Source organism: Hylobates moloch, unplaced genomic scaffold (assembly GCF_009828535.3).
Source record: "Hylobates moloch isolate HMO894 unplaced genomic scaffold, HMol_V3 SCAFFOLD_14, whole genome shotgun sequence".
Classification (NCBI taxonomy): Eukaryota; Metazoa; Chordata; class Mammalia; order Primates; family Hylobatidae; genus Hylobates; species Hylobates moloch.
In genome coordinates, this window is record NW_026652289.1 from 46364938 (window position 1) to 46391050 (window position 26113).

A 26113-nucleotide genomic window follows, 5' to 3' on the forward strand; every position below is an offset into this window, starting at 1 on the left:
TTTAAGAAACAGGGTCTCCCTGTGTTGCTCAGGCTGGTGCAGTGGCTATTCACAGCTGCAATCATAGCCTTGAACTCCTGGGCCCAAGTGATCCTTCTGCCTCAACCTCCCGAGTAGCTGTGTTCAGTTTTAGATAGAGTTTGGTGAAAACGGCCGATGGTTAAATGCACCATATCCTAAACCAGTATTGTGCCGCTGCATGTCTTGCAAAGGAGAGCAGAGACAACAGGGGCTCATTCCTTACCCTCCTTTAAGATAGTTATCCTTAAGGCATCTTTACTTCAACCTTCAGCCCTTAGAACATGCAGTCTTGCAGTGGGCTGATTCAAGATCAGGATTTGCTTCCCCAGATGTTCTATGACAGATACTTGTCACAAGGTACCTTCAGAAGAACTCTTCTTCTCTGGAACCATGAGCCTATGTCCCCTCTCTGGATACTGCTGGGGCATCTTCCATCATTCAGAGGACATGAAGTATAGTGGCCAATATATTTCCAAGGTGACACAGTTTGAAACTCTTCTGATAAATCTGAAAATGCCTAAGAAATAAAAAAGATAGTTCAGTGTGTGGTTTTGCCATATCCTGTTTCAGAAACCCATTCCAAAATGTAAATGGAAGCTAGAAAATAGCCCCAATTACCAGTTATATTTTTCTGTATGAAAAAAACCCTTTAGCTTTAAAAAGCTGTGTTCTACATATTAATTTGTCATGGAATGTTTCACTAAGACATCAGTTGTGTCAGCAGAGGAACATGCACGGAGGTAGATGAGAGTTGCTAACTCATCCCAATCCCTAAGATACAAGTTCAGCCTGCAGTGGGACCGGCCAAGTGTTGGCCTGCACAGTGTATTGTTTTGTTTCTGAAACTTTGGATTTTGAATAATCAACACTTAAAAATTGAGAGATTTTTACATCAAAAGATCAGATTTTTTTTTTCTGCTTCTCTGTAAAAATGGGAAGAGCTTGCATTTTACAATAGCAATAAGTGACTCTAACTGGGGAACAGCTGCCTTCCAGTCTCGGGTCTGCCATGGTCCACACCACTATGTATTGTGTCCCTAACACTAAAGGTGTAAGTGGTTGGTTGCCATTCATCCTGATCCGGGCATTTATATCATCTGCCTAGCCTCCACAGACATTTATGTTTCTGACTTCTGTGTCATATCCTTAAAGCATTGATCCAATAGTCTTCTTAGACAGTCATATTATGAAAGGTTTTGGGGAAGCCATAATTACCTTTTTTTAAAAGTCTCTCTCTGGTCTATTGTTATGGCATAAATTCTATGCTTTCCTTGCCCTCCTTAGGGCCTTCCTATGTGATTCTCAAGTAGAAAATATACACCCCCCCGCCCACACACACACACAGAGTTTTTGTTCTCTTTTAATTACTACTCAGAGAATCTGTATTCTTCTCAAGTCAACTTGGAGGTCCTTGACTGAAAAGGAGACATTAATACAATTATGAAATGAGGAAAGTACCCACAAAGATTAGTATTTCAAGATATTGTTTGGTTACAGTATCAGCATCAGTAGATCTTAACAATATATTGTTTATTGATACCATTTATAAAAACACACATAAACTGCGTATTTCTATGAGTTTGTATGTATACACACATATATGTATATGTATATTTTTAAAAATAATTTGGAAGGATACATTTCAGAATGGAAACACTGAAAACAACAGTGACTATTTTAGAGGGGATAACATTTTGTAATATCTAATTCTTAAAATAATGTTTAAAAGGAAGAATGTGGCTGGGCGTGGTGGCTCATGTCTGTAATCCCAGCACTTAGGGAGGCCAAGGCGGGTGGATCACCTGAGGTCAGGAGTTCGAGACCAGCCTGTCCAACATGACAAAACCCCGTCTCTACTAAAAATACAAAAATAGCCGGGTGTGGTGATACGCACCTGTAATCCCAGCTACTCAGGGGGCTGAGGCAAGAGAATTATTTGAACCGAGGAGACAGAGGTTGCAGTGAGCCAAGATTGCACCACTGCATTCCAGCCTGGGCAACAGAGCAAGATTCCATCTCAAAAAAAAAAAATAATAATTAAAAAAAAAATAATGAAAAGTAAATGGAAGAATGAATTCACATATCATGTGCATAATTAAAAATTACTTTACACCTTCTTGCCCAAGTTATGTACTTACCTCTTAATAGAGTACATTTAAAAAGTGTGTGTGTGTGTGTGTGTGTGTTTGTGTGTTTCAGAGTCTCACTCTGTCACCCAGGATGGAGTGCAGTGACACGATCTCGGCTCACTGCAACCTCCTCCTGAGTAGCTGGGATTACGGGCATGCACCACCACACCTGGCTAATTTATTTTTTATTTTTATTTTTAGTAGGGATGGGGTTTCACTGTGTTGGTCAGGCTAGTCTCGAACTCCTGATCTCAAATGATCCACCCGCCTTGGTCTCCCAAAGAGCTGGGATTACAGGCGTGAGCCACTGCACCTGGCCAATAGAGTACATTTTAACAGAATGTTTGGTGTACACTGTCTGCATTCATATTCAGTCCTCTATGTTCCTGTCTCTGAGTTCTGGCTCTCTCAGATTTAATAAACAGTTCTGGACTTTGACTTCAACTCCTGGAAAGCTTTTGATCTCCCCAGACTGAAAAGGTGTTTTGAAAAATATGTTTATCAAAGAGAGTGTTACATACAACTGTCTGACTCATGCATAAATAGAGCCTCATTTTCATACCTACAGCAATTGTCTCTCATGGATGTGGTGTACTTAGTGGGGGAGAATGTGGCAAAATTGGAGACACTTATGATGAAGTAAGAATGGCTCTGATGTTTTTTTCCTGACTTGGGAGCTTGTCCAAATAATGTGGGTTTCTAGGAAGTATCCTTTTCCATCAGTTCCTTTTTTCTGTTTTTTTGGTTCCAAACATTGTAGTATTTCCCAGCCTGTGTTGTTGCTAAGATAAAGAACTCTTTGCTTCCATTCATCTCTTCCTGGCCGGTCACACAATCAAGTCATGGCTGTACTTTTTGAGTGGGAGCTTAAAAGTGCCTGTGAGGTCACTGATGACAGTCAGCCCTGTGTCCCTGTGTTTCATTGTATCTCTTTACATTCCAGTCAACCAACAGAAGCTAGTCTATAAATGGAAGACCTGGCTTCAACCTGAGAGAGGATGAGGCAGTGAATACCAGCCCTGCATATTCAGTGCTAATTTAGCACAGCCGTGGGTGCACTGAGCTAGGTTGAGGCAAACGCTTTGCTGCAGTTCATGTAGTAGACCTTATTTCATGGGCTTTTGATAACTGTACTGTTGAACACTACTGTATTCTTACATAAAGAGTAAAATATGTAGACATCAAAGGGATGTTAGGTTGTCTTATAGGTATTGTTGCTCAGATTTTGCAGCTTAGCATATCACTGTACCAATGAGAAAAAAATTTCTTTTTTCTACTCTCTAAGAAGCTGTATTTTCATGGTTGGACTATTCTTGAAAATTGCACATTTCCTTCTTCCAGTGGATTTCTCATTATATATGCTTGTTTTCCTGAATAACCTGTTTCCCTTTTTTCGTTTTTTTTTTTTTTTGTATGTAGGTACAGGGCCTCACTATGTTGCCCAGTCTGGTCTTGAATTCGTGGCCTCAAGCAATCCTCCTGCCTCAGCTTCCCAAATTGCTGGGATTACAGGTGTGAGCCACCATGCCCAGCCCTCAATGACCTGTTTTTCATGGATGACCCTTGTCATAGCACTAAGAGGTATTTTGCATTAGGGCCCTGCTTCTTCAATATGTGCATGTTGCCACGAGGAAGCAGTAGTGAGTCTTGGCTAAGTACAGTAGTTGATGCCATGTGCTTCATTGATTGACAGCGAGATAGACACTATTCATTCAGTGAGAATTTACTGAATATTTGCATCTATGAGTAGATGTTTGTGAATATCAATTTTAAGTATATTCCCATGAAGATATCTAAAAAAATAAAATTAAATTATTTTGATAAAGACATCTCTTTCCATGGTTAATTTTTAACTACTGTTGGTAGCTTTTCTCATCTTTTAAAATATATATATATCTTCAGGGAGAAAAAACAAGTTTCTCTTCTTCGGGCTCTGAAACCTTCCTCTTTCAGCCAGTTGTCTTCTTAGGAATTCATTTTTTATCCACTCTGATATGTTGTGTTTCTTCAGGAAAATGTTTTCTGATTGCTTTTCTACTAGTCCTCAGTTGTACAATCTCTGTCTTCAGTTTCCTCAGCTCTAGATATCCTTTATGCTGTCAACCCATGAGCCTCTTTTCTTTCTGGAGAGTTATGATAGCATATTTAACTTATGCAGGGACAAGAGGATTTGAAACTGCCTGTCTTCGTTCTCTGAAAGAATATGTTGGAGGCTTGCAATGCAGTGCAGATAGTGGCTAAATTTAGACATTCACAGGTGTTTCAAAACTCAGCAAGACACAGTTTTAGAGTCAATGCCTGTATTAGTTTCCTGAGACTGTTGTTACTGAGTACCACAACTGAGCGGCGTAAACAACCGAATTTATTGTCCTACAGTTCTGGAGCCCGAAAGTCCAAAATCAGGGTATTGACAGGATCGGTTTCTTCTGAGGGCTGTGAGGGAGAAGCTGTCTTATGCCTCTAGCCTCAATTCTTAGAGTTTGGGCATTATCTTCCCTCTGTGCATGTCTGCCTCTGGGTCCAAATTTCTCAATTTCTCCCATGCCTTTTTTTTTTTTTTTTTTTTTTTGAGACAGAGACTCACTATGTCACCCAGGCTGAAGTGCAGTGGCACAATCTCGGCTCACTGCAACCTCTGCTTCCCAGGTTCAAGCAACTCTTCTGCCTCAGCCTCCTGAGTAGCTGAGACTACATGCACACGTCACCACGCTGGGCTGATTTTTGTATTTTTAGCAGAGATGGGGTTTCACCATGTTGTCCAGGCTGGTCTTGAACTCCTAGGCTCAAGCTATCCACCCATCTCTGCCTCCCAAAGTACTGGAGTTACAGGCACGAGCCAACACACCTGGCCAGTCCAAATTTCCCCTTTTTATAAGGACACCACTCATACTGGATTAAGTCCTCCCAGTTACCTTACCTTAACTACATTGGCGAAGACTGTATTTCCAAATAAGATAGTATTCTGAGATACTGTGGGCTAGGCTTTCAACATGTTGTTTTGGGGGCACACAATTCAACCCATAACAGCGCCAGCAGACAAGAAAATTTACCTATTTCCTCATGCCTCTCAATCATTGGGATTCTGTCTCATCCTAAGCATTTGTCATTCATTCCAAAGGCAGAAACTTTTAGAATATTGCATATTTTACTGTAATGTGGTCTGTTGAGGGAAATTTCTTGGTTAAAGCAATTCATATACTGCTTTAGTAATTACTGGAATTCACAGCTAAGATATATGTATAAATGTAGATATTATGAATAGTTTTATATAAAAATCTATTTCATAAATTTTGGAAATTCTTTTGAAGTGGCCAAGTCAAGTAGTTGAATTTGAATTCATTTTTATACCATTGGTTTTTTTTGTTTGTTTGTTTTTGAGATAGGGTCTTGCTCTGTCACCCAGGGCAAGTACAGGCTGCAAGTAATCCTCTGGCCCCAGCCTCCCAACTACCTGGGACTACAGGCACACAACCCCAGAGCCAGCTAATTTTTAATTTTTTTGTAGAGACAGAGTCTCACTATGTTACCCAGGCTGGCGTTGAACTCCTGAGCTCAAGCAACCCCCCTGCCTCAGCCTCCTAAAGAGCTGGGATTAGAGGTGTGAGCCACCATGCCTGGCCACATACTTTTATTATAAAACTCATTTTCCTCATCAAACAGTGGTAATACACTTTTGCAAATGTTAATGTGCATTTCTCTTTTGCCATTCTCCGTACTTCACCATCTCCTTTGTCAGCAGAGCTGATTAGCAGGAGTGCAAGAGAAAGCATTCATGTTCATCTTTTCATTATTAAAGTAGGGTTATTATTATTTTTAGCTTAGTCTTTTGTTTTGAAAGCCACCCTTAGTGGAGAGAGATGAAGATTTTCCAAATTGATTTAGTCCCCATAACATTTCCAAGGCCAAGCCTGGGGTCCTAACCCATAGCACATCTTCTATAACATGGAGAGGATGCTCCTTTCTCCAGTAAGGCTGCGCCTTGGTCTAGTGACCTCAGGAGGATGTGCACCACAGGGCATGTCCAGCCAGGATGTGGAAAGCCTTCTCCCTCTCCTGGCGCCAGGACAAAGGAAGCGGGCAGCTAGCCATGTTTCATGATGGTGGTCGCTCTCCAGGGCAGGGAGGCTTTCAGGGAAAGCCAAAAGCAGAAAAGGAGCTTTTGCTCCCATCCCAGGCAGAGCTCCCAGAGGAAAGCGCCTCACAGGGATTCCACCTCCATCAGCAACAACCCAGAGAAGCCACATGAGAGTGAAACTGGAGTTAGTGCCATGAAATGTTTAGTCACAGGTTGAGTCTGGGTTTAGCTCCCTGGAGTCTCCTTCAGTTCCTGAGTGGTAATGGAAGACATCTAGAAAATTTAATGTACTCTTGACTGGCCAGGGGGTGACATGGTGCTGGCAAAATGACCCTTTAGTGGAGAGGTGTAGGTAGAAAGACTGTGGGGCCTATTTTGTTCAGAAAAGGCCCAGTTTGTGCCTGTTACCCCAGCTGAATTGTTAATAGCTCCTCCTTTCACTCTCAGAGCCATCCTGGTATGAACAATAAAGCCGATGGTCTCCCTAGGTGCAGAGCTCTAAAGCCAGCCAAGGATTGGATAGGGGTCCCAGCCACACCACCGAGAACGTGCAGCAAGACAAGAATGACGGTGTCGAGGGACTAGGGGAAAGATAGGGTGCCCACTGGCAGCAGTTAGGGCCCATTTGAGGATATTGTGCATGCATTTGAGTAAGTTGCTGTGTATTTGCCCTGCACTGAAAGTAAAAGGCACTGGTCCAGGTGTCACATGTGAACAAGACGATGTGGTCTCTGGAAGCCTAGTAGGCCTTTTTCTTTCTTGTGGACCTTCTCAGCGAGGAAACCTCAGCAACTCCACAGTAGACCTTTTACCACCTCTCATCGACAAGAATTGGGTCACGTGCCCACTCTATACCATCCACTGCTGTGTTCATCTGGGTCCTCTAAGAATCAAATGCCGGCCGGGCGCGGTGGCTCACGCTTGTAATCCCAGCACTTTGGGAGGCCGAGGCGGGCAGATCACAAGGTCAGGAGATCGAGACCATGGTGAAACCCCGTCTCTACTAAAAATACAAAAAATTAGCCGGGCGTGGTGGTGGGCGCCTGTAGTCCCAGCTACTTGGAGAGGCTGAGGCGGGAGAATGGCGTGAACCTGGGAGGCAGAGCTTGCAGTGAGCCGAGATTGCGCCACTGCACTCCAGCCTGGGTGACAGAGCGAGACTCTGTCTCAAAAAAAAAAAAGAATCAAATGCCAAGGCAGGATGAGAAGTGCAAGAAATTTATTCAGGAAATTCCTGTGAGAAAAAAGAGAGAGAGAAAGCAGGGTGATGCTGAGAGAGCCATCAGATTGCACTGAAAATCTGACCATGAGTGAAGGAGAGAGGGAAGGAAGGAAGGTTGGATGCAAGCATCTTAAATGCAGTAGGTTCTAGGAGAATTTAGCAAAGCTGGAGAGGAAACCCTGAGCCAGTGTCATTCATCATAGGACTCCAGTGTCTCCCAAGAATGGCTCTGCCTTCAGTACCCTTGCTGTGCTTAGTCACTGGCTAGGAGCATCCCATGGGAAGCTTGACCCAGAACTGGGGCTGTTGGCCAGTGACACCCTTTGCAGTTGTGTTTCTGAGCAGAACACTCATGGGTCCTGCCACTAGCAAGGTAAATGTGACCACGGTGATTCACGTAGAACAATCAAGATGTGCAGTGGCTCACGCCTGTAATCCCAGCACTTTGGGATGCTGAGGCAGGCAGATCACAAGATCAGGAGATTGAGACCATCCTGGCCAACATGGTGAAACCCCGTCTCTACTAAAAATACAAAAATTAGCTGGGCATGGTGGCAGGCGCCTGTAATCCCAGCTACTTGGGAGTCTGAGGCAGGAGAATCACTTGAATCTGGGAGGCGGAGGTTGCAGTGAGCTGAGATTGCACAACTGCACTCTGGCCGGGTGACAGAGCGAGACTGCATCTCAAAAAAAAAAAAAAAAAGAACAATCAGGCTGTACGTGTAAGACACAGGAGAGAGGAATGAACATGAACAAAATTGAGTGTCTGTAGAATGGAAAGGAGAAATGGATGCTGGTAGGCAAAGAAATGTGTCTACTACGCTAAGGATTTCTCTTTCTGTAACACATCTGGCTTAATGCCTTTTCTCTCTCTCTTTTTTTTTTCTTTTCTAATTTTTCCTTTTGGTGGTAATGGAGAGGACTTAAAAACCATTTCTGTTTCACTTAGGCTTATTATTTCAGCCAATTTTGAAATTTATATTTTTCTAGAGAAGTATCCAATTCATCTCATTTTTCAAACTTAGCTCTTCAGATGTAATCATGGTATTCCCTTGTTGTTAAAAACAATCTCTTTACCTATAACAATGTCTCTTTCATTCCTAAACTCATTTATTTGTTCCTTGCATAATTATTGTTTCGTTCAGACCATCCAAACATTGTCTCTGAGACATCTAACAACTAGATTTTTGTTTTGTTCATTAACTCAGTTTGTATTTGTTTCTGGGATGTGGAAATACTGATTTTTGTGTATTGACATTATATTCTTACTATATTCATGTATTAATACTAATAGTTTGTGAATTCTTTTGGATGGTATACATACACAATTGTGACATCTGCAAATAATGAAGATGGCAGCTGTCCTTGTTATGCATCTCTCTTCAGGAGCAAAGTTCCCTATAATTCACCATTATATATGATGTTTCTATAAAATTTTTTATAGATATTTTATTTGGTGAAATAATTTTTTTCATTTTCTAGCTTGCTTCATTATGTACAAGCATAGAGCTTTATCAGATGCATTTTCTGCATCTTTTTTTTTTTTTTATTATACTTTAGGGTTTTAGGGTACATGTGCACAATGTGCAGGTTTGTTACATATGTATCCATGTGCCATGTTGATTTCCTGCACCCATTAACTCGTCATTTAGCATTAGGTGTATCTCCTAATGCTGTCCCTCCCCCCTCCCCCCACCCCACAACAGTCCCCGGAGTGTGATGTTCCCCTTCCTGTGTCCATGAGTTCTCATTGTTCAATTCCCACCTATGAGTGAGAACATGCGGTGTTTGGTTTTTTGTCCTTGCGATAGTTTACTGAGAATGATGTTTTCCAGTTTCATCCATGTCCCTACAAAGGACACGAACTCATCATTTTTTATGGCTGCATAGTATTCCATGGTGTATATGTGCCACATTTTCTTAATCCAGTCTATCGTTGTTGGACATTTGGGTTGGTTCCAACTCTTTGCTATTGTGAATAGTGCTGCAATAAACATACATGTGCATGTGTCTTTATAGCAGCATGATTTATAGTCCTTTGGGTATATACCCAGTAATGGGATGGCTGGGTCAAATGGTATTTCTAGTTCTAGATCCCTGAGGAATCGCCACACTGACTTCCACAATGGTTGAACTAGTTTACAGTCCCACCAACAGTGTAAAAGTGTTCCTATTTCTCCACATCCTCTCCAGCACCTATTGTTTCCTGATTTTTTAATGATGGCCATTCTAACTGGTGTGAGATGGTATCTCACTGTGGTTTTGATTTGCATTTCTCTGATGGCCAGTGATGATGAGCATTTCTTCATGTGTTTTTTGGCTGCATAAATGTCTTCTTTTGAGAAGTGTCTGTTCATGTCCTCTGCCCACTTTTTGATGGGGTTGTTTGTTTTTTTCTTGTAAATTTGTTTGAGTTCATTGTAGATTCTGGATATTAGCCCTTTGTCAGATGAGTAGGTTGCAAAAATTTTCTCCCATTCTGTAGGTTGCCTGTTCACTCTGATGATAGTTTCTTTTGCTGTGCAGAAGCTCTTTAGTTTAATGAGATCCCATTTGTCGATTTTGGCTTTTGTTGCCATTGCTTTTGGTGTTTTAGACATGAAGTCCTTGCCCACGCCTATGTCCTGAATGGTATTGCCTAGGTTTTCTTGTAGGATTTTAATGGTTTTAGGTCTAACATATAAGTCTTTAATCCATCTTGAATTAATTTTTGTATAAGGTGTAAGGAAGGGATCCAGTTTCAGCTTTCTACATATGGCTAGCCAGTTTTCCCAGCACCATTTATTAAATAGGGAATCCTTTCCCCATTTCTTGTTTTTGTCAGGTTTGTCAAAGATCAGATAGTTGTAGCTATGCGGCGTCATTTCTGAGGGCTCTGTTCTGTTCCATTGATCTATGTCTCTGTTGTGGTACCAGTACCATGCTGTTTTGGTTACTGTAGCCTTGTAGTATAGTTTGAAGTCAGGTAGCGTGATGCCTCCAGCTTTGTTCTTTTGGCTTAGGATTGACTTGGCGATGCGGGCTCTTTTTTGGTTCCATATGAACTTTAGAGTAGTTTTTTCCAATTCTGTGAAGAAAGTCATTGGTAGCTTGATGGGGATGGCATTGAATCTATAAATGACCTTGGGCAGTATGGCCATTTTCACGATATTGATTCTTCCAACCCATGAGCATGGAATGTTCTTCCATTTGTTTGTATCCTCTTTTATTTCATTGAGCAGTGGTTTCTAGTTCTCCTTGAAGAGGTCCTTCACATCCCTTGTAAGTTGGATTCCTAGGTATTTTATTCTGTTTGAAGCAATTGTGAATGGGAGTTCACTCATGATTTGGCTTTCTGTTTGTCTGTGATTGGTGTACAAGAATGCTTGTGATTTTTGTACATTAATTTTGTATCCTGAGACTTTGCTGAAGTTGCTAACCAGCTTAAGGAGATTTTGGGCTGAGACAATGGGGTTTTCTAGATATACAATCATGTCATCTGCAAACAGGGACAATTTGACTTCCTCTTTTCCTAGTTGAATACCCTTTATTTCCTTCTCCTGCCTGATTGCTCTGGCCAGAACTTCCAGCACTATGTTGAATAGGAGCCGTGAGAGAGGGCATCCCTGTCTTGTGCCAGTTTTCAGAGGGAATGCTTCCAGTTTTTGCCCATTCAGTATGATATTGGCTGTGGGTTTGTCATAGATAGCTCTTATTATCTTGAGATACGTCCCATCAATACCTAATTTATTGAGAGTTTTTAGCATGAAGGGTTGTTGAATTTTGTCAAAGGCCTTTTCTGCATCTATTGAGATAATCATGTGGTTTTTGTCTTTGGTTCTGTTTATATGCTGGATTACATTTATTGATTTGCGTATGTTGAACCAGCCTTGCATCCCAGGGATGAAGCCCACTTGATCATGGTGGATAAGCTTTTTGATGTGCTGCTGGATTCGGTTTGCCAGTATTTTATTGAGGATTTTTGCATCAATGTTCATCAAGGATATTGGTCTGAAATTCTCTTTTTTGGTTATGTCTCTGCCAGGTTTTGGTATCAGGACGATGCTGGCTTCATAAAATGTGTTAGGGAGGATTCCCTCTTTTTCTATCGATTGGAATAGTTTCAGAAGGAATGGTACCAGTTCCTCCTTGTACCTCTGGTAGAATTCAGCTGTGAATCCGTCAGGTCCTGGACTCTTTTTGGTTGGTAAGCTATTGATTATTGCCACAATTTCAGAACCTGTTATTGGTCTATTCAGAGATTCAACTTCTTCCTGGTTTAGTCTTGGGAGGGTGTATTTGTCAAGGAATTTATCCATTTCTTCTAGATTTTCTAGTTTATTTGCATAGAGGTGTTTGTAGTATTCTCTGATGGTAGATTGTATTTCTGTGGGATCGGTGGTGATATCCCCTTTTTCGTTTTTTATTGCATCTATTTGATTCTTCTCTCTTTTCTTCTTTATTAGTCTTGCTAGCGGTCCATCAATTTTGTTGATCTTTTCAAAAAACCAGCTCCTGGATTCATTAATTTTTTGAAGGGTTTTTTGTGTCTCTATTTCCTTCAGTTCTGCTCTGATTTTAGTTATTTCTAGCCTTCTGCTAGCTTTTGAATGTGTTTGCTCTTGCTTTTCTAGTTCTTTTAATTGTGATGTTAGGGTGTCAATTTTGGATCTTTCCTGCTTTCTCTTGTGGGCATTTAGTGCTATAAATTTCCCTCTACACACTGCTTTGAATGTGTCCCAGAGATTCTGGTATGTTGTATCTTTGTTCTCGTTGGTTTCAAAGAACATCTTTATTTCTGCCTTCATTTCATTATGTACCCAATAGTCATTCAGGAGCAGGTTGTTCAGTTTCCATGTAGTTGAGCGGTTTTGAGTGAATTTCTTAATCCTGAGTTCTAGTTTGATTGCACTGTGGTCTGAGAGACAGTTTGTTATAATTTCTGTTCTTTTACATTTGCTGAGGAGAGCTTTACTTCCAACTATGTGGTCAATTTTGGAATAGGTGTGGTGTGGTGCTGAAAAAAATGTATATTCTGTTGACTTGGGGTGGAGAGTTCTGTAGATGTCTATTAGGTCCACTTTATGTAGAGCTGAGTTCAATTCCTGGATATCCTTGTTAACTTTCTGTCTCGTTGATCTGTCTAATGTTGACAGTGGGGTGTTAAAATCTCCCATTATTATTGTGTGGGAGTTTAAGTCCCTTTGTAGGTCACTGAGGACTTGCTTTATGAATCTGGGTGCTCCTGTGTTGGGTGCATATATATTTAGGATAGTTAGCTCTTCTTGTTGAATTGATCCCTTTACCATTATGTAATGGCCTTCTTTGTCTCTTTTGATCTTTGTTGGTTTAAAGTCTATTTTGTCAGAGACTAGGATTGCAACCCCTGCCTTTTTTTGTTTTCCAGTTGCTTGATAGATCTTCCTCCATCCCTTTATTTTGAGTCTATGTGTGTCTCTGCACGTGAGATGGGTTTCCTGAATACAGCACACTGATGGGTCCTGACTCCTTATCCAGTTTGCCAGTCTGTGTCTTTTGATTGGAGCATTTAGCCCATTTACATTTAACGTTAATATTGTTATGTGTGAATCTGATCCTGTCATTATGATGTTAGTTGGTTACTTTGCTCGTTAGTTGCTATTGTTTCTTCCTAGCCTCGATGGTCTTTACAATTTGGCATGTTTTTGCAGTGGCTGGTACTGGTTGTTCCTTTCCATGTTTAGTGCTTCCTTCAGGAGCTCTTTTAGGGCAGGCCTGGTGGTGACAAAATCACTCAGCGTTTGCTTGTCTGTAAAGTATTTTATTTCTCCTTCACTTATGAAGCTTAGTTTGGCGGGATAGCAAATTCTGGGTTGAAAATTCTTTTCTTTAAGAATGTTGAATATCGGCCCCCACTCTCTTCTGGCTTGTAGAGTTTCTGCTGAGAGATCAGCTGTTAGTCTGATGGGCTTCCCTTTGTGGGTAACCCGACCTTTCTCTCTGGCTGCCCTTAACATTTTTTCCTTCATTTCAACTTTGGTGAATCTGACAATTATGTGTCTTGGAGTTGCCCTTCTCGAGGAGTATCTTTGTGGGGTTCTCTGTATTTCCTGAATCTGAATGCTGGCCTGCCTTGCTAGATTGGGGAAGTTCTCCTGGATAATATCTTGCAGAGTGTTTTCCAACTTGGTTCCATTCTCCCCATCATTTTCAGGTACACCAATCAGACGTAGGTTTGGTCTTTTCACATAGTCCCAAATTTCTCGGAGGCTTTGTTCATTTCTTTTTATTCTTTTTTCTCTAAACTTCCCTTCTCTCTTCATTTCATTCATTTCATCTTCCATCAGCGATACCCTTTCTTCCAGTTGATCGCATCTGCTACTGAGGCTTCTGCAATCTTCGCGTAGTTCTCGAAATTTGGCTTTCAGCTCCATCAGCTCCTTTAAGCCCTTCTCTCCATTGGTTATTCTAGTTATCCATTCTTCTAATATTTTTTCAAAGTTTTTAACTTCTTTGCTATTGTTTTGAATTTCCTCTCGTAGCTCAGAGTAGTTTGATCGTCTGAAGCCTTCTTCTCTCAACTCATCAAAGTCATCCTCCATCCAGCTTTGTTCCGTTGCTGGTGAGGAACTGCGTTCCTTTGGAGGAGGAGAGGTGCTCTGTTTTTTAGAGTTTCCAGTTTTTTTGTTCTGTTTTTTCCCCATCTTTGTGGTTTTATCTACTTTTGGTCTTTGATGATGGAGATGTACAGATGGGTTTTTGGTGTGGATGTCCTTTCTGTTTGTTAGTTTTCCTTCTACCAGACGGGACCCTCAGCTGCAGGTCTGTTGGAGTTTACTAGAGGTCCACTCCAGACCCTGTTTGGCTGGGTGTCAGCAGCGGTGGCTGCAGAACAGCGGATTTTCGTGAGACCACAAATTCAGCTGTCTGATAGTTCGTCTGAAAGTTTTGTCTCAGAGGAGTACCCGGTTGAATGAGGTGTCAGTCTGTCCCTACTGGGGGGATGCCTCCCAGTTAGGCTGCTCAGGGGTGAGGGACCCACTTTAGGAGGCAGTCTGTCCGTTCTCAGATCTCCAGCTGCGTGCTGGGAGAACCACTACTCTCTTCAAAGCTGTCAGTCAGACAGGGACCTTTAAGTCTGTGGAGGTTCTTGCTGAGTTTTCGTTTGTCTGTGCCCTGCCCCCAGAGGTGGAGCCTATAGAGGCAGGCAGGCCTCCTTGAGCTGTGGTGGGCTCCACCTAGTTGGAGCTTCCTGGCTGCTTTGTTTACCTAAGCAAGCCTGGGCAATGGCGGGCGCCCCTCCCCCAGCCTCGCTGCCGCCTTGCAGCTTGATCTCAGACTGCTGTGCTAGCAATCAGCGAGACTCCGTGGGCACAGGACCCTCCGAGCCAGGTGCGGGACACAATCTCCTAGTGTGCCGTTTTCCAGGCCCGTTGGAAAAGCGCAGTATTGGGGTGGGACTGACCCGATATTCCAGGTGCCGTCTGTTTCCCCTTTCTTTGACTAGGAAAGGGAACTCCCTGACCCCTTGCACTTCCCGAGTGAGGTAATGCCTCGCCCTGCTTCGGCTCGCGCACAGTGCGCTTCACCGACTGTCCTGCACCCACTGTTAGGCACTCCCTAGTGAGATGAAACCGGTACCTCAAGCAGAAATGCAGAAATCATCCGTCTTCTGTGTCGCTGGGGCTGGGAGCTGGAGACCGGAGCTGTTCCTATTTGGCCATCTTGGCTCCACCCCATTTTCTGCATCTTTAGAGATGATCACATGGTTTTCTCCTTTTTCCTTTTTAATGTAATAAATGACATTGATTTTTCAAATGTTAAACCAACTGTATCTTCCTATGATAAAACTACTGAGTTATTATTCTTTTCTATTAGAATTTATTGTTAGTTGCCGGGCGTGGTGGCTCACCCCTGTAATCCCAGCACTTTCGGAGGCTGAGGCAGGCGGATCACGAGGTCAGGAGATTGAGACCAGCCTGGCTAACACGGTGAAACTCTGTCTCTACTAAAATACAAAAAATTAGCCGGGTGTGGTGGCACGCGCCTGTAGTCCCAGCTAGTTGGGAGGCTGAGGCAGAAGAATCGCTTCAACCTGAAAGGTGGAGGTTGCAGTAGGCCAAGATTGCACCACTGCACTCCAGCCTGGATGACAGATGAGACTCCATTTCAAAAAAAAAAAAAAAATAGAATTTATTGTTAATATTAATTATTTTATTGTTTGTTAAAAGGTGTATCCTTTTATATATCACTGGATGTGATTTTAAATTATTTCACTTAAGGTTTTTGTTGTTGTTTTGGTACCTATGTGCAGAAAGGGTTTGCTTGTTTGTTTTCTTGGAATGCCTTTTTCAGGTCTTGGCATTTTATTCTGCTTTTATAAAACAAGTTTAGAAGTGTTTCCTCTTATTCTCTGCAATAGTTTGCAGACGTTTGATGCCTTTTTTTCTTCTTCAAATGTTTGGCAGTGTGCACCAGGAAATATTTAGAATTATGCATTTAATGTCTTTGAAAGATACAGATTCTTTAGGTTTTCTATTTTCTTATGTTCGTTTTGTTTCAATGAATTTGTCTATTTCAACTAACTTTTAAAAAGTTATTGGCATACTTTTCATAGCATCCTCTTATTATTTGTTCACTTTCTGAACAACCTGTAGTATGTCCTCTTTCTCATTCCTGATATTGACTATTTGTGTCTACTCTTTTCTCCTTGCTCAGTCACATCAGAGGGTTATCAATTTTATTAGACATTTCGCTGAAACAACTTTTGGGTTGTTAACTGTTTTACTCTAGTTTTATTTGCATATCATTAATGTCTGCTCCTATCTTTATTATGTCCACTCTTACTTCTTTAGATCCCATAGGCTGTTTTTTTCCTAAACTTCTTGAGATGGATTATGAAATCATTAATTTTCATCTTTTCTCCCTAAAACATATACATTTAAGTCTATAAATTTCTCTCAATGCATGCCTTATATTTAATTTAATAATTTTGATATGAAATGTTTTCCTTCATCATTCAGTTAAATTACTTTGTAAGTTTCATAATTGTATATTCTTTGACTTGTAGATTATTTAGAAGTATAACATCCAACCATGAGGGAATTTTCTAGTAATCTTTTTAAAAGTTATTTTTATAGCTTAATTCTACTGTGGTCAAAGAACATACTCCATATTATTTCAATATTTCAAAATTTTTGAAACTTGGTTTGTGGCTCAGAATATAACAAAGTTTGGGAGAATGTGATGTGTAGTCTTCTGTTGTTGGATACAATGTTCTATGTATGTCAATTAGGTCATGTTTAGTAATTGTGTTATTCAAAATTATAACCTTCTTGATTTTTGTCTGCTTATTCTATCATGAGGGATGTGCTAAAACTACCCCGTGACTGTGCATTGTGCCTTATATATTTTGAGGCTAGGTTGTTAGATATGTTCACATTTGGAATCATCGCATAGCTCCTAGTGAATTGACCCTTCTGTTATTATAAAACGTTTCTTTCAGCACTTTGAGGATATCTCCCCATTGTCTTCTGACTTCAGTTTATTCTGTGGAGAAGTCAGCTATCAGTCTTCTTTTTGTTCCTTAGAAGGTAATTTGTCCTTTTTCTTCATCTGCTTTTAAGTGTGTTCCCTTTGTTTTGGGTTTTCATCAATTGGGCTATGGTGTAATTAGTGCCTTTCTTCAGCTTGAGGTCCAGGTGTCTCATGAATCTGTGGCTTGAGATCCACCATCAGTTTTGACAGATTCTCATTTATTATGTCTTCAGATTAACTTCTGTCTCAAGCTCTTTGTTATGTATTTCTGGGACTGTAATTATACCTTTTTACCTGTATCCAATTTGTCTAATTTCCACTTTCTTTTTATCAGTCATTTTACTGATGCTCTGCTCAGGTGTGTCTAATTCAGGGATCAGCAGATTATGACCAGCATGCCATCACTGTTTTTGTAAATAAAGTTCTATCAGAACAGCCACCCCTATCTGTTTACACATTGTCAATGGCTACTTTTGCACTATAGTAGCAGAATTGAATAGTTGCAACAGAAACCATGTAGCCTGAAAACCTAAAATATTTACTATCTGGCTCTTTATAAAATACTTGCCAAAGTCTATTTTAATTCACTTTTAAGTTCGTCCATTGAGATATTGATTTAAATTATTGCATCTTTTATTCCTAGAATTTCCATTTTAGTTATAGCTTGTTTCCAGTGAAATTCCCCATCTTACAATTTGATTTCTTGAACATTTTAATCTTGTTCCAAGTGCTCTGAAAAACAGAGCCCGAGGCAAAGTGTTCCAATACTTATGTTATAATCATAGGAATAGCATAAGGTGTTGCTAGGCCCCTCCTGTGGGGAAACAAGACTGAAGCCAAGGCCAGGGTTGCAGGAGGTAGTAATGGTGTACTTACGTTTTTATATTTTCATTAGTTAATACCAATATCTGGATTTCCTGTCATTATGTTTATAATGTCTATTTTTTTCACTTTGTTGGGTTGTCATTAAATTTTGTTTTTTCTATTCTTGGTTACTTTTAAAATTTGTGCTGTATATTATGGAAGAAAGGTTTTGGATATAATTTGAGATTGTAGCAGATTTATTGATACTCTTTGTTAAAATCCCCTTTAAAAATTATTATCAGATTATTTTTGCTTCTAGATCTTCAGTCTAACACTCTTCCAACTGGATTATTTTAGCTGTCTTATTTTTGCTTCTAGAAGACAGCTAGGTTAGCAACCAGTGGTCTTTATCCAACAAGGAATTGAAATAACTTGAACCAGGTCTTTATTCCCTTTGAAGGTTGTCATGTTTCCAGTTTGCTTTATTCCTATGATAGAACTTTCTAGGGTCCTGGGTTGGGAACCTGGGGTGTTTACCAACACCTGACACCTTGGAAGGCCTTGAGCTCTAGTGTTTGCATTCCACTACGTGAGGCTGATGACAGATCTGTCCAGTTTCTCAGCTGCTCAGCCACCACTTGCAGACTGGAAAATGCCTTGAGCAAAAAGGTAGAGCCAAATGTCACACCAAATTTGCTCACATTTCTGAGTTTCTTTTGTGTCTGTGATCTTAGTCCTGCAAATCCTCACTAGCACGGTAGTTTTCTGATGTGCTAAAATACACTAAAAATATTTTATGGGCTGGGCGCGGTGGCTCACGCCTGTCATCCCAGTACTTTGGGAGGCTGAGGCAGGTGGATCACCTGCTGTCAGGAGTTCGAGACCAGCCTAGTCGACGTGGAGAAACTGCATCTCTACTAAAAATACAAAAATTAGCCAGGCATGGTAGTGTGCACCTGTAATCCCAGCTACGCAGGAGGCTGAGGCAAGAGAATCCCTTGAACCTGGGAGGCGAAGGTTGCAGTGAGCTGAGATCGCGCCACCGTTCTCCAGCCTGAGTAACAGAGTGAGACTGCCTCTCAAAAAAAAAAAAAAAAAAAAAAGGCTGGGCGCGATGGCTCACACCTGTAATCCCAGCACTTTGGGAAGCCGAGGCGGGCAGATCATGAGGTCAGGAGATCGAGACCATCCTGGCTAACATAGTGGAACCCCATCTCTACTAAAAAAAATACAAAAAATTAGCCGGGCGTGGTGGCGGGCACCTGTAGTCCCAGCTACTTGGGAGGCTGAGGCAGGAGAATGGCGTGAACTCGGGAGGCAGAGCTTCTAGTGAGCTGAGATCGCACCACTGCACTCCAGCCTGGGCGACAGAGCGAGACTCTGTGTCAAAAAAAAAGAAAAAAAGAAAAGGAAAAAGGAAAATTTTAGGCAGCATTTTTATTTATTCTCATTGGGGAGATTCATCAGAAACAAGCAGTCCTGCCACAGCCAGAAACAAAGCTCCTTAGCAGTGTATCTTATCTCTGTAATACCTGTGCTGTCACCACTCCATTACCATAACCCTGCCTCTCCTTCCCTACACACACATCTTGTGTCTGGAATTTTTATGTCATTTTGTAATTAAATACATAAAACCACTATTTTAAAATCAATCCTTGTTTAGATTCTCTCATAAGCTTTACTGATTTATTTAATCATTATTGCTTCTTGCATCTCACTACTTCTATATTTATATTCGTTCTTAGGTACATTCTTTAGTAGTTTTTTTTTCTTTTTTTCCAGTGAACATCTCTAAGTGTTAAAGTTTCAGAATCATTTTGTGTCGGAAAATATATTTATTTCATTGATTAATGATTGGTCATTTGATTATAGGTGGATAACTGATTACTGATTAATAACTTGGTAATAGAATTCTAGATCCAATGTTCTTGTCCCTCATCACTTTGAGGACTTGACTTTGTTTTCTTGAATCCAATATTGCTTGTGAGAAATGTGATGTTAATCTGATTTTTCACATTTTTCTAGGTAATCATATTTTTGTTTATGATAACTTTTAGGATTTTTCTTTATGCTTTTTGTTTTATTTTTTTTAATGTCTAGAACTCAATGAGCATTTTGAAACAGAGACTTCTGTCTTTCTTAAAATCTAGGAAATTCTAAGCAATTATATCATTAAATATTGTCTCTTCATCATTCTATTTGTCTGTTATCTCTATTTTTAAAAGAAATATAGCAAATTTATTGATATTCTTTATTAAAATTCCCTTTAATAATTAAACTGTATTATTTTGATAAGCTGTTTCTTCCACTAAATATAGCATTTCTCATATGAAATATCTTTTATAATACTATTTTTATTTTATTTTATTTTATTTTATTTTATTTTATTTTATTTTATTTTTTATTTTATTTTATTTTATTTTATTTTATTTTATTTTATTTTATTTTTTGAGATGCAGTCTTACTCTGTTGCCCAGGTTGGAGTGCAATGGCGCAATCTCAGCTCATTGCAACCTCCACCTGCCGGGTTCAAGCGATTCTCCTGCCTCAGCTTCCCGAGTAGCTGGGATTACAGGCATGTGCCACCACACCCAGCTAATTTTTGTATTTTTAGTGGAGCCAGGGTATCACCATATTGGCCAGGCTGGTCTTGAGCTCCTGACCTCAAGAGACCTGCCTGCCTCAGCTTCCCAAAGTGCTGGGATTACAGGCATCAGCCACCACGCCTGGCCCACCATATTTATTTTTATTGTTAAAATTTTTTATCCCAATTTTAGTTCTTGTTTTTTTTTTTCCCAATTGCATTTTTTAGAGTTTTTTCTTTTTCATGTTTTTTTGAGACAGAGTCTTGCTTTGTTTCCCAGACTGGAGTGCAGTGGCATGATTATGGCTCACTGTAGCCTCAAACTCCTGGACCCAAGGTGTCTTCCTGCCTCAGCATCCCCAGTAGCTATAGCTGGGACTACAGGTGCATGCCACCACACCAGGCTAATTTTAAACTTTTTCTTTTGGAGAGATAGGATCTCACTGTGTTGACCAGACTGATTTCAAACTTCTGGCCTCAAGTGATCCTCCTGCCTTGAACTCCCAAAGTGCTAGGATTACAGGTGTGAGCCACTGTGCCTGGCCTGGTTTTTCTAACACATTAATTTTTTCTTTTCTTTTTTCTTTTACTTTTTTTTTTTAGATGGAGTTTTGCTCTTGTTGCCCAGGCTGGAGTGCAATGGTGTGATCTCAGCTCACTGCAACCTCCACCTCCTGGGTTCGAGCTATTCTCCTGCCTCAGCCTCCTGAGTAGCTGGGACTACAGGCACATGCCACCACACCCAGCTAATTTTTGTATTTTTTAGTAGAGACCAGATTTTGCCATGTTGGCCAGGCTGGTCCCAAACTCCTGACCTCAGATGATCTACCCACCTCGGCCTCCCAAAGTGCTGGGATTATAGGCATGAGCCACTGTGCCTGGCCACATTAATCTTTTCTTAACATTTTTAATTGACAAAAATTGTATACATTTATAGTGTATAACATGATATTTTGAAATATGTATATATTGTGGAATGGCTAAATGGAACTAATTAACATATATATTACCTCATTGGTGCCCTATTTCCTTTTTTTTTTTTTGAGACAGTGGTTCAAGAGATTCTCCCACCTCAGCCTCCTGAGTAGCTGGGACTACAGGCATGTGGCACCATGCTGGGCTAATTTTTGTATTTTTAATAGAGATGGGGTTTCACCATGTTGGCAAGGCTGGTCTTGAACTCCTGACCTCATGTGATCTACCTGCCTTGGCCTCCCAAAGTGCTGAGATTACAGGTGTGAGCCACCGTTCCTGGCCCCCATTTCCTTTTAATTAGATACTAGACTATTTAAACACCATATATTTGTACACTTAAGTTGAGTTCTTGCAGTTGTGCTCCTAGAAGAATTTTTCAGAAGGATGTGCTTAAATATATTATTATTGAAAATGTAAGAGTCTCCACTATGTGCTATATTGTGAGCAAACCCAAATCAATTCTCAATCTTTGTTGTCATGAAAATTAAAATCAAATGTTTCAGGAAGAAAAACAGTATGAAATGAACAAACAAAATTCTACCTACATTTTTTGTGAATCCATTCACAGGCATGGAATTATCTGGAAAAATGACTCCAGGGAGATTTGCAGAAGCCCCCATTTATGACAAATCTTAATGAAATGTCATCACATCTTAAACTTATTGGACTCTTGCTCCGTAGTTTTTCTAATGGATGGGTGGTTGTCTACATACATGAAGAATATTTATCTTATTCTGAAAGGTGTGGAAAGCACTAGCTCCTTGTTTGCACGTGTGTTCTCATAGTTCTCTTTGTCCAGACCAGGTACACTGCAGCCAAAGACAGCGTGTTTCAGTTCTTCTTTTACCAGCCCATCAGTCATCAGTGGAGACAAACTGACTTCTTTCCCTGCACCGTGACGTGTGGAGGAGGTGAGGCCCAGGCTTTGTTCATGAATATTTAGAGCTCCGAGTTAGATAAATTACACATTTACATTTTTGAAGCTGATTTTAAAATTAGTGTGGTGATTAGAGACGTATCATCACACAGCATCTTACTCAGCAGCCTGAATGCAATTGTGTTAATGAAGAAGATGCATTTGCCTTTATTCTTGAAGACAGGTGCAAAACTGGATTTGGAAAACACCTTTTACTTTTAGCCAAAAAAAAAAAAAAACAAAACAAAACTGTAAACAAACTTGTTTGCATGTGTGACTGCATTTCTCTTCTTGATTGCCCTTAAAGTATGTATTATTTTAAATTTTCTATGAAAAATCTGAGAAGCAGAAAGATGGAGTGACTTGCCCAGCCTGGTTGAGTCAATGGGTGTGTTGGTTCTAACGTTAGATTTACAATTTTTCTCTCCTTCAGGTGCAAGAGTATAAGCTTATTAAAAAGAGAAAAGATCCCTACTAAGTGTTAAGGGGAAAGCCCTGCTTATTGTCTGCTTAGTTCAAGGTCTTTTTTTTTTTTTTTTCTTTTTTTGAGACAGAGTCTCACTCTGTCGCTCAGGCTGGAGTGCCGTGGCCAAATCTCGGCTCACTGCAACCTCCGCCTCCCAGGTTTAAGTGATTCTCGTGCCTCAGCCTCCTGAGTAGCTGGGATTACAGGTGCCTGCTACCATGCCTGGCTAATTTTTGTATTTTTAGTAAAGACAGGTTTCACCATGTTGGCCAGGCTGGTCTCAAACTCCCAACCTCAGGTTATCTACCTACCTTGGCCTCCCAAAGTGCTGGGATTACAGGCGTGAGCCACTGCGCCCAGCCTTTTTCAAGGTTTTCATAGTCAGTTGAGGAAGGTTTGGGGACAAGTGTAATCCAGGGCTCCACACACACACTACAAAAGCAACATCTTTCATGCTCTGGTGGAAGATAATTGTCCATTTGATACGGAGAACTGGCAACTCTCTGGAGCAAATGAGGAGGCAACTAGAGCTACTGTCAAAATAATTCTCTTTTTCTGAACTGACCTTTTAAATCAAAGAATAAATGCATGCAACCCAGGAACCATGACTTACTAGAATAGGGATTTATGTTTAAGCTTCCCCTTAGAGTACCAGGCAGTGGTACTAGGAGTTTACCATGTGTCAAGCCATGGGTTAGATGCTCATAATCACATTTATTCTTCAAGAAAACCCTAAGGAAGGTCTCTTTTATTCCTGTCTTATGCATGAACAAACTGACACTTAGAAAGTGTAAAGAGCATACAGTAGTATGTTGTTCAGCTAGTTAACAGTGCAGCTAGGATCTGGTGCCAGGTCTGCTTGATATCAGAGTCATGCTCTAAATGACTTTGCCCTTTGCCTCCCCTAAACCTCCTACTACACCTGGGACCACATCAGGGTATGCAGGCTCAGGTATGGTCTTGTTTGAAGAGCTAGAATAAATCCTTCTCCAGCCCAGCCTAGCTCCGCATCTTTTCAATCCTTGAAGCCTACGGCATATCAATCTACTTAGAGTCAGAAACTGGCTTTTCTCCTTTAAACTACAGGTATATGAAGGAGGGCTCTTCAGTCAGTGCCAGGTTGCTGTGAATATGCAGGCAGATGTCTCTCTTCTGGAATTTAGGCTCCCCCTGAAACAACAGGGCAGGCACTTTTATGGGAAGCACTGGGCAGCCCAGGCCCAAGAAGAAGTTTATGTCCCTGGAAATGAAAGAGAAGACTGAATAGTACAACAGAAAGAAAGTAAAAGTGAATCTCCCCAGTTTGCCAGCTAGTTCTTCCCAGGGCCAGGGTTGAGGCAATAGACCACTTGATTATGATCCCGCAGCAGTGATTCTCACAGTGGGCTTCCTGGACCTGCAGCATCAGCATCTCCTGGGAACTAACTAGAAATGCAGATTCTCAGGCCCCACCGCAGACCTACTGAGTCAGAAACCCCAGAGTGTGGCTCATCCTCCAGGAGATGATGGTACACACTCCACTTTGAGAACCATTGCCTCTTTAAGCCAGTGTCTTTGGATAGCAGCTGGAGCCATATTGCCATCACTATTTTTGCCATATCTGTGTTATTCCTGCACTGTTATTTACTAAAAGATTTTTCCTTAAGGGGGGCATTTATTCAACTTAAATAAACATATTCACAAAAAGAATTTAATAGTACTACCGTAAGTGGAAATCTATCCCTTGTCACAAATAGAGCACAATCACAAAGTAATACAGTGAAAACAAACCAGTGGAGTAAGTCATCTTCAAGTTTGTACCAGCTCTGACATTCATTCAGTTTATTTTCAATTCCTCCTGAATTTTCTTGAATGTTATAAGCATTTTTATGAGGCAAAGGTTCCTTTACATCTTTGAGTCACTTATGACTCTTCGGGTACTCTTACTCTGCAGAAAAACAAACATATCTCTCTTGTTTGTTTTTGTTTGTTTTAGAGGCAGGTCTCACTAAGTTGCCCAGGCTAGACTCAAACTCCTGGGCTCAAGCAATCCTCCAGCCTCAGCTTCCCAAGTAGCTGGAACTACAGGCATGTGCCACCATGCCTGGCTAATTTTTAAAATATTTTGTAGAGATGGCGTCTCACTGTGTTGCCCAGGCTGGTCTCCAACTGGTGGGCCCAAGCCATCCTCCCACCCCAGCCTCTCGAGTAGCTGGGAGTGCAGGCATGTGCCACCACGCCTGGCTCAAACATCTATTTTTTAAAAATTTTATTTCTTTGTTCTTACACACAGTCATTCAGAGAGACGTTCACATTTGGATCCATAAGATAAAAGGCACTTTCTACTCCAGAGGAGACATTTTATAGTGGGATTCAGCTTAGTCCAGTTGATTAAATTCTTGGGAAGCAAATAGGTGTTTCTTATACTTGGGTGCCCATGGAAAGACATAGTCCTGCTGGAACTATAAATGTGCATGAGCACTTAGCAGTGAGATCGTCTCCAAAGATAGCAGTGGATGTAAGAACAGAAGGGAGATTTTAGGCTGCTTTTGGGGTGCCTGCCATTTTCTGTACACTGGCAGAATTTCAGTACATTTGTTCAAGATATAGAAAGGCAATCTGCCTCATTTCTTTTGCTGTTTGCTATCTCTGAACTGTGATAAAACAAAAGAGGAAAATTAATTCTCTCTCCCCAAATTATAAACACCTGTATATGCCCTGTTTTCATTTAGAAGTCTATTTCTATTTAGAACAAAGATTTTTTTTTCTGACTCAAGGAGCTGTAATCTCATTTTGTACTTGTTTTGGGGAAAATAAAACACACACATAAAATCCACAAGGAAAGCATTACCAAAATTTAATTATATTAGTAATCAAATCTGTGTGATGTGTGTGAATGGAATTTCAGAGTTTTTTGGATAATCAAGAAAATTAGTTCATCGGTCTCTAAGGTACCGGGGGTACTTGGATGGACTTTCCTAGTCCCGTCTGTAGTCGTCGATGTGAGACACTTGAGATCATTCTGGAGAAAGTACCTAGATTGCCATTGCCATCTGATATCGTTGACTTTCTGGCAGATATTGGCACCCAAGTAACATTTTATTGACTCCATTTGGATTTTCATTCTTGCGGTTTCGACCTTGCTTTTTATAATGCATACCAGTCCGTCCTTCTGCACTCAGCTTACATCCAAGCCATGTCTTGTAGAAAGCTGTCTAGTGGTTTATAAAATCAGATTCCTCTCAACAATCAAGACGTTAAATGTATTTTTAGACCTTCAGACCAACTGGCAGAGGCAGAGTGCTTGGCTTTGGGCATTTTTTCTTTTGTAAAGAGCTCATTCTAGTTTTGAAAAATTACCTTTTTTTGAAAAAGTTTAACTTAACAAGACACTTATGTAGTGACAGGAAACTTGGAATCAGATCTTTCAGGAAATAGAAGCATCAT

General features: G+C 40.7%; 1 protein-coding gene across 2 annotated transcripts in view; it reads left to right on the top strand.

Moving 5' to 3' along the window:
• The window catches only part of ADAMTSL3 (ADAMTS like 3), a 392111-nt gene that overhangs the window by 208319 nt on the left and 157679 nt on the right, over positions 1-26113 (top strand). For both annotated transcript variants that reach the window (XM_032174471.2, XM_032174470.2), the window contains exon 9: positions 22105-22216. In XM_032174471.2, the coding sequence (XP_032030362.1) occupies positions 22105-22216 (112 nt within the window). The remainder of the gene's footprint in view (positions 1-22104; positions 22217-26113) is intronic.